Raw genomic sequence first — 8,896 nt, forward strand, 5'->3', positions numbered from 1 at the left:
CCATTCCCTTGATGCGGTTTGAGTTTCTTTTTTCCCATACATTTTTAGTGGTCATGCACATATGAGCCCCATGGCACAGAGTGGTAAGCTGCAATATTGCAGTCCAAGCTCTGCTCATGACCTGAGTTCGATCCCAGTGGAAGCTGGGTTCAGGTAGCCGGCTTCAGGTTGACTCAGCCTTCCATCCTTCTGAGGTTGGTAAAATGACTACCCAGCTTGCAGGGGGTAAAGTGTAGATGACTGGGGAGGGCAGTGGCAAACCACCCCATTTAAAAATCTGCCATGAAAATGTCAGAAACAACTGATGCTTGCACAGAGGACTACCTTTACCTTTACATACGTCTAGAGCAGATTGGTGGGTTCAAACCACCAATCCGCCTCGCTTGTACATTTCCACATCCAGACACTGAAGAGACAAGTGGTGTGCAGCTCAGAAATTTGATATCACTTTGAAAGTGGTAGCTTTCTGCATTGCTTTGAGGATGCTGGAGGACGAGGAGAGTAGGGGACTGGGATGGGCGGCAGATGTGCCCGTTTGGACGCACTTTTCTAATTGGTTTCCAAGGCGTCCCTGGGTTGCCTTTAACTGCCAGTCTGGAACCAGCCAATATAAATTAAAATATTTAAACCAATAAGATCTTTTAAAAAATCCAACATAAAAACAGATGACAAATATAGACTATTAACACTGAAATATTAAAATATGTGGCTATACCACTATTAAAACAGCCCAAACATGTGATGACCCTTAAGCTGGCTTTCAGATTCGGAGGAGGGAGGGAAGAGAGGGTTGAAAAAACCTGCTGCATGTTGATTTATTCCTCCAATGTCAGGGGGGGGGGAAAGCCCTTAGAGGCATCGGCTTTGCCAACCTAAATAATCCAGCTTTGCACAGCCTGAGAAAACTAAGCAAGTCTGGCAGGGTATGGGTGTCATCCAGGAGCGCGTTACACAGGACAGAGGCCACAACTGAGAAGGCCCTTCCCCTGGTGACAGCTAACCAAGCCATCTTGGGGCCAGGCACCTGCAAAAGGCCCCTAGACTGAACAGAGTGCAGGGTAGGGATGCCAGCTCCCAGGTCCAGGTGGGTTTCCCCAGCTTTTTGTGGGAAACCCCACCCCCACACAGTGACATGATTGCACGATGTCCTTGTTGCGATGACATCACTTTTGGGTGACATCATCATGCTTAGGATGTCATGTGGCAATACTGGTTTTGGGGCAAACTCTACAGTTTTGAAACAAACAACAACAAAAACCATGGAGTTTTGCCCAAAATCCAGAGTGCAGCCTTCAGCATTGCCAATGCAATGAGGTCACTTCTGGATGACATTATCATAGAATCATAGAGTTGGAAGGTACGTAGGGTCATCTAGCTGAAACCCCCCTGCACAATGCAGGAAACTCACAAATACCTCCCCACTTCCCCAGTGACCCCTGTTCCATGCCCAGAAGATGCCAAAAACCTTCAGGATCCCTGACCAAAAAGGTCTGGAGAAAAATTGCTGACTGATTATGTTGGGGATGTCGCATTTGATGTCCCACCTACTCCCAGAATGCACTTCAAATCCCCCTGCCACAACAACAAGGGGACCTGTCAACCCTAGAGCAGGGGGGTTTAATGGGAGAGCTGATCCCATAAGCATGAAGGTTCCCGACTGTTAACCTACCTCATAGATTAGTGCTGTGATAAAAGAGAAGAAGGATATTGTTAGCTGCTTTGGGTCCCCTTCTGGGGAGAAAAACAGGGTGGGATTATCTCAATAAATGGCCTACATCTGTGGGGAGGGCAGCATGATTGTTTTGTAGATTTTTTTAAAAAAAATGTTAATTGATTATGTCAGCAGAGACAACTGGCAGATCTAGATCTGGTCAAAACCAGCACCCTTTTTTGAAGAGAATTTGGTTTTGAGCATTTTAGCGGGCCTCCCTCTGGGGAATTAAATCAGTATTCCGCCAGCACAAGTGTGTGAGAAAGCCCGCTCAAAATAAGGCCGTCTCTTTCTCTTCTTCCTTAGCCAGTGAGAGGGGAAATTGTATATATATCAAGGCCTTACGGGCATATATAATTTAGCAGGGTTTATTCATATTTGTAAACAAAATCCCTGTCATGAATTTTTGATGGAAAGTGAGACAATGGCTTTGGGAGACGGGATGTATGCATCTCTGTGTGTGTGTGTTTGTGGTGGTGGTGGTGGGTGGGAGCATGTAAGTTTTCCATTCTGTCACTGAGATTTTTAAGTTGGGCACAGGAGAGCCCAGTCAGATCACAATGGATGGAAAAAACTTAAGCTGGCTTTCAGATTTGAAGGCGGGAGGGAAGAGAGGGTTGAAAAAACCTGCTGTGTGTTGATTTATTCCTCGAGTGTCAGGGAAAAAAAGACCCTTTGAGGCATCAGATATATAACAAGGTAAATAACGCACATCAAATCTCCCCTCTTGCCGATCGTGTGTGCGCCGGCTTTGGGCATTTAGGGTTAGGGAACAAACTGTGGAGCATCAATTATACATCAGCTTGCATGTGGGGGGGCGGGGGGGAGAGAAGGCCGAGAAGCAGTTTTACAAAAAAAATACAGCAAAAATGAAAGAATGGCAGACTTTTGTATCCCACTAAAATACTGTTAAGGGATGGAATGATCAGTCCAGTTTGATGGAACATAAATTCCTTGTGAAAAAGGGCAGAGGTGTATGAAAGGCTGTGGCTCAGTGGTAGAGCACCTGCTTAGCATGCAGAAGGTCCCAGGTTCGATCCCCGGCATCTTCAGTTAAAAGGATCAGGTGATGTGAAAGGCCTCCTTTGAACTTCACACTCACGTCAGTGCCATTTACTGATTTTGTTCTTTCACATTTGTTGTGTATGCGGACTCAAGTGAAGACTGAATAGGGTGTTCCTGCCTGGCTCATTGGAGCCATAAGAACGGAGCTTCGGGACTTGAGAACAGTGGGCAACAGGATCCAAATCCCTGCTGCCCTGCACCAATCCCGGGCCCCTTGCTGGTTTGAATGATCCAATCACATGCTTGGGCAGGAACCCTGAGTTGTATATAGTTGGCCCTGTTGGCCCAGTTCCTCAGTCTTGAAGTGCAGCCTGCCTAATGCTGCACCAAATAAAGATCTGATGTTCACCATTACTTTGCCTCTTCAATGCATCAAACCCACTATATTATAACACAGTTGAGGGCTTTTGACATATTTTAAAAAATCAGTAGTTGCTATAGGTCTACAGGCCTGGCTGAAAGGAGGGCTCTAAGCCATGTGCCCCGACATCCCAGTGAAACAGTGCATAGGTTGCCAGCTCTAGGTTGGAAAATTCCTGGAGATTTTGGGGGTGGATTATGGGAAGGACAGCATTTGGGGAAGGATGAGACCTCAGTGGAAGGTAGCAGCTCTTCTTGCCCCCCCCCCCAGTGAATGGAAAGGCAGGAAAGTTTGTGTGCAGCATGATGCGTGCGTTTAGATAAGGTTAGAGAAGAGAGCTGACACATTCTTGGAAAGCATCAGGGCTTTTTTGTAGAAAAAGCCCAGCAGGACTCATTTGAGTATTAGCCCACACACCCTGACATCACCATTGTTTCACACAGGGCTCCTTCTGTAGAAAAAGCCCAGCAGGAATTCATTTGCATATTAGGCCACACCACCTGACACCAAGCCAGCCGGAACTGCGCTCCCGTGTGTTCCTGCTAAAAAAAAAAAAGCCCTGGAAAGCACAGAACCTAAAGTTAAAGGTAAAAAAGAAACCATGGATCTGTTCATTTATTTATATATCCGTATTGGGACCTAAAGCTACTCAGCATCATTTTATCTTCGCAACAGCCCTGTGAGGTCAGTTGGACTGTGAACATGTGACTGACCCAAGCTCATCAAGTGGGCTTCCATGGCAGAACAGAAATTTGAACCTGGGTCTGTTGGGTCTTAGCCTTAAGCATTACACCACAGTGGTCACTTTTAGGTGGGAGCAGAAAGGGGCACCGCTGCCCCCCCTTGCACTTTGTGTGTGTGTTTTTTTAAAATTTAATCTTGAATTTGGAAAAAAAGACAAGAGGCAGTGACTTATCAGGAGTCGGTTCCAAGGCTGACTTGGCCCATGCAAAGTGTATTTCAGATCTTTACTCTTCATGCACAAATGAAAAGCAATTATAGGGGTGTGAGCCTATGCACACTTACCTGTAAGTAAGCATCACTTTAACATGGTGGGGCTTCCTTCTGAGCACACACAATGGGTGCATTCACACTACACTAAATAATGCATTTTGCAACTGGATGTTTGCTATTCTTACACATTAAAAATCCAGTTGCAAAACACATTATTTAGCATAGTGTGAATGCACCCAGTGTGAGGACTGCATTCACAATGTGTTTGCTATAGTACCCATTTTCTGAACAGCGAGAGAAACTTGCTTTGCAATCACATTTTGACCTTCCTGCAGATTACAATGCAAGTGTCACTCTGGGGCTCAGAACTTAACTCCAGAACCTGTTTTTGGTTGCAGGTTTTGGCCACAGCAACAGTGGAAATATAACTTCTGGGCATATGCAAACCACTTTTCTCTTGCTGATGCCAATTCCCACAACCCTGGGCATACAGATCAAGAGTGTTGCCCAGGTACCATATTGGACGACTCATTTTTAAACATTGACCTCAGGCAGATCCAGATAACAAATTGCAAACCAATGAAAACAGGCTGAAGGAGCCAGGCATTTTTAGTATGGAGAGGAGAGGTGTTATGATAATCATCTTCAAGTACTTCAAGGGCTGTCATATAGAGGATGGGACAGAGTTAATTTCTGTTGCCCCAAAAGGCTGGACCAGAATCAATGAGTTGAAATTAAAGCAAAAGAGTTTTCAGCTAAACATTAGAACAGTTCCTCAGTGGAACAGGCTTCTTTGGGAGGTGGTGGGCTCTCCTCCTTCAGAGGTTTTTAAGCAGAGGCTAGATGGCCCTCTGACAGCAATGCTGATTCTGTGACTCAGTATGAATTTAGGCAGTGTGAGAAAGAGGGCAGGAAGGGATGAACCAGTCAGCTCTTGAGGTCCTTTCTTATATGCCCAGGATCATGGCAATTGCCACCTTGGGGTTAGGAAGTAATTTTTCTCTGGCTAAATTCACTCAGGGGGTTGGACTAGATGACCCTTTGGGATTCCTTCCAGCTTTAATTTAAAAAAAAAAACCTTGCTAATGTTTAGATCAGTTCAGCAATGGGATAGCTCACTACTCATGCAATCTTCTCCCTTTACACCCGTTTTAACATGTCAAGCTGTCCTTTTATTGCATCTGCATGCCTTAGTATTGGATAGCATGTCTATTTGACTTGCACAATGGCCTCTTATATCAGCATTCACACGTGCAAACAAATAGTTCAAGAGAACTCTGAAACACTTGAATCAGCCCTTGATCCTTCCTAGGAACAAGTAACCCCAATTGGTCGTTTCCCTGGCCAGCTTGCCCCAAGTTTATCCCTTCAAGTTGTTCCCTCGGAAAACAAGTCTGGAGGGTAAGAACATAAGAAGAGCCCTATCAGATCAGACCAAGCTTCTACCTTTCCCAATATTCTATATCTTACAGTGGCCAACTGGATCAGGGGTGGCCAAACTGTGGCTCAGGAGCCATCTCCATGTGTGGCTCTTTCACACACATATTGTGTGGCTCTCAAAGCCTCCCCCCACCCCTGACACCCGGGTCAGCCACCTTGGAGAAGGCATTTGTCTCTTTAAATCACTTCTGCAAGCCAAGCCAGCCGGCAGCTTGAAGAATACATTTAAAGTTAAAGTTGCTTTCTTTCCCCCTCCCCCTGCCACATCTATTTGTCTTGCTGCCTGCCTGCTTTCTCTCAAGCATTTGACATTCATGTCTTGGGGCTCTCAAACATCTGCTGTTTATTCTATGTGGCTATTATGTTAAACAAGTTTGGCTACCCCTGCAACAGATGTTACCAAAAAGCCCACAAGCCAGGGACCAAACGACAACAGACTTCCCCCCTCTCACTTTCCACTCCTGTGTAAATTGTAGGGCTGTAGATACTTTATACAGGAGGGAAGACAGTATGGTATAACCTGATCTTGTCAGATCTCAGAAGCAAAGCAAGGTCAGAACGCAGAAGGATGCCCACCAAGGCAGACTCTGCAGAGGAAGGCAATGGCCAACCACCTCTGCTTCTCATTTGCCTTGAAAGCCCCTTACTGGGGTCACTGTAAGTCAGCTGTGACTTGATGGTACTTTACGCAGAGATATTATGAGCCCCCTCCCCAACCCAGTATCTCTTGAGTCTATGTTACAGATGCTGGGAAATTGAGGATTAGAAAATGAACCTTCTCTCATTCTAGCAAGGTTTAAAGATCAAAGATGGTTTGTCCATGCATGAGACAGGAGTGGATGAGGGTCTTTCCTTTGGCAGAGATGGTAGCTGAAAAGGTGGGGATTAGAGTTTCCCTACACAACCTGAGTTTGATCCTGGTGGAAGCTGGGTTCAGGTAGCCAGCTTAGGGTTGACTCAGCCTTCTATACTTCTGAGGTTGGTAAAATGAGTTCCCAGCTTGCTGGGGGGAAAGTGTAGATGACTGGGGAAGGCAATGGCAAAGCACCTCGTAAAAAAAAAAGTCTGCCGTGAAAACATGAAAGCAAAGTCACCCCAGAGTCAGAAACAACTGGTGCTTGCACAGGGGACTACCCTTACCTTTTTACCGGGTGGAATTAAAAGTGGATACAGGCATATGAAGCAGCCCTGTACTGAATCAGACAACTGGTCCATCACAGCAGTGGCAGTGGCTATCCAGGGTCTCAGGCAGAAGTCCACACAGCCAAATAGATGTTCTATCATTATGCTATGGCCCCTCCCCAAAGGAATCAATTAGGAGTGATGTACTCCTCTGGAGTATAAACAGGGCTTTTTTTGAACAGGAACGCAGTTCCAGCTGGCTTGGCATCAGGGGATGTGGCTTAATATGCCAGTGAGTCCATGCTGGGCTTTTTCTACAAAAAAAGCCCTGTGTGAAACAATAGTGATGTCAGGGGTTATGGCCTAATAAGCAAATAAGTTCCTGCTGGGAATTTTCTACAAAAAAAGCCCTGAGTATAAGGAATTGGGACCTCTTGAGGATTATTATGGCATGCAAGGGAAACTGCGGGGAAAGGAGCAGGTGTGGTGAGAACTTGCTGGATCCATTCTCCTCCCCACTGGGGCATTCCTCTCCCTACCTCTTCTACATATGAACATATGAAGCTGCCTTATACTGAATCAGACCCTTGGTCCATCAAAGTCAGTATTGTCTTCTCAGACTGGCAGCGGCTCTCCAGGGTCTCCAGCTGAGGTTTTTCACACCTATTTGCCTGGACCCTTTTTTGGAGATGCCAGGGATTGAACCTGGGACCTTCTGCTTCCCAAGCAGATGCTCTACCACTGAGCCACCGTCCCTCTTCTACTGGGGGTGAGTGGAGAAAGTTGGGTAAAGAAGGGAGGAGGAGGGACTGAGACACTAAACTGGGACCGGGAAGCTGGGCACTATTTCCCTGGCCAAAACTCCTGTGCCTCCAATTGTGCCATATCAGGCAATAGATAGCATGAAGCCACAGGGGAAAATTGCTTGCTCCCTTTTTTGGCGGCGCAGGGGAGCTGCACCTGTTGGTTCGATGCCTGCAGCTGTTAAGAAGGCAGAAGCCAAGGTAGGGTCTCTCTCTCTCTCTCTCTGCAAGGGAAGGGGGGGGGAGTTAGGAGGGGGTGCCTTCTAGGGGGGTGGGGGCCCCCAGAAGCGGTAAGGTGGGGGAGGGGGAGAAGAGAAGAGAAGAGGACTTACTCCTGGATGCTTCTTGATCTGTCGGGAGAGGCCGACCAGGAGAGATGCGCCCCCCACCTCGGGTCTGGGCTGGGAGGCCGCGTTGGCTCGGTCGAGGACTCCCATGACCTGCTCGGCTCGGCTCCCGTTAGCGCAACAGGCGACCCAGGAGCCGCTCGGGCCAGGCAGCAGCCGCTGCCCCCGCCTCCAGACCCGGGAGAGGCGGGGTGCCTGGCCCTTCTTCGCTCGCTCCCCCGGGGTGAGAGAGTTGGACGGCAGCGGGAGGGAGGGAGGGAGGGAAGGAGAGAGGAAGGCAAGGACTCGCGGCCGCGGACTTCAGGAGGTTTAGTCTAGAAAAGTCCGGGGAAGAAGTTTGGTCTGTTCTGTGGAGGGGGGGGGGGGGGCGGGGAAAGGGAAACCTCATCCAAGCATAGAGTTGGAAGGGACCTCCAGGGGCATCTAGTCCAACCCCCTGCACAATGCAGGAAACTCACAAACACCTCCCCCTGTATTCGCAGGATCCTCATTGCTGTCAGATGGCCCTCTAGCCTCCGTTTGAAAACCTCCAAGGAAGGCGAGCCCGCCAGCTTCTGAGCTGGCTGCTGCATCGAGCTGGCTGCTATGGATGCCAGCCTCCAGCCGGGGCCTGGGGATTCCCTGGAATTACAGCTCATCTCCACACTGCAGGGATCAGTTCCCCTGGAGAAAAATGGATGCTTTGGAGGGCGGACTCTATGGCATTGTACCCCACAGAGGTCCCTGTCCTCCCCAGGCTCCATCCCCAAATCTCACCTGGCAGGTTTCCACAACACCTTGGGATTCGAACCTGGGGTCTCCCAAATCCTAATTCAACACTTTAACCTTACACCATGCTGGCTCTTTTCTGAAAGAAGGACTTGAGTGACATGGATTATCTTGTTATGGAGTACCCAAGTTGCTTGGGGTTCCCCCCCTTCTGTGTAACAGACACAAGTCGAGGGGTTACCAGTTCCCATGAACACCTTGCTAGATTTGGATTGGGGCCAAAAAAACTGAAGAGATTAACCCTGTCGCCATAATTGGCAATAAAGGAATGGGAATCGAGGAGACATGGCACCTCATGTTTGGCTGTCACGTTAATGAGGATTCC

At 47.9% G+C, this 8,896-nt stretch overlaps 1 protein-coding gene and 1 non-coding gene across 2 annotated transcripts in view; one reads left to right on the plus strand and one right to left on the minus strand.

Annotated features, from left to right (window-relative positions):
* Nucleotides 1-7,893, minus strand: part of NDUFA4L2 (NDUFA4 mitochondrial complex associated like 2) — a 66,721-nt gene extending 58,828 nt beyond the window's left edge. Inside the window, exon 1 of the mRNA XM_060252932.1 lies at nucleotides 7,789-7,893. Coding sequence (XP_060108915.1) covers nucleotides 7,789-7,893 — 105 coding nt within the window. The remainder of the gene's footprint in view (nucleotides 1-7,788) is intronic.
* TRNAA-AGC (transfer RNA alanine (anticodon AGC)) lies at nucleotides 2,690-2,763 on the plus strand. The gene has a single exon. It is a non-coding gene; the product is annotated as a tRNA-Ala (tRNA).
* Nucleotides 7,894-8,896: the final 1,003 nt, after the last annotated feature.

This window comes from Heteronotia binoei, chromosome 13, assembly GCF_032191835.1.
Source record: "Heteronotia binoei isolate CCM8104 ecotype False Entrance Well chromosome 13, APGP_CSIRO_Hbin_v1, whole genome shotgun sequence".
NCBI lineage: Eukaryota > Metazoa > Chordata > Lepidosauria > Squamata > Gekkonidae > Heteronotia > Heteronotia binoei.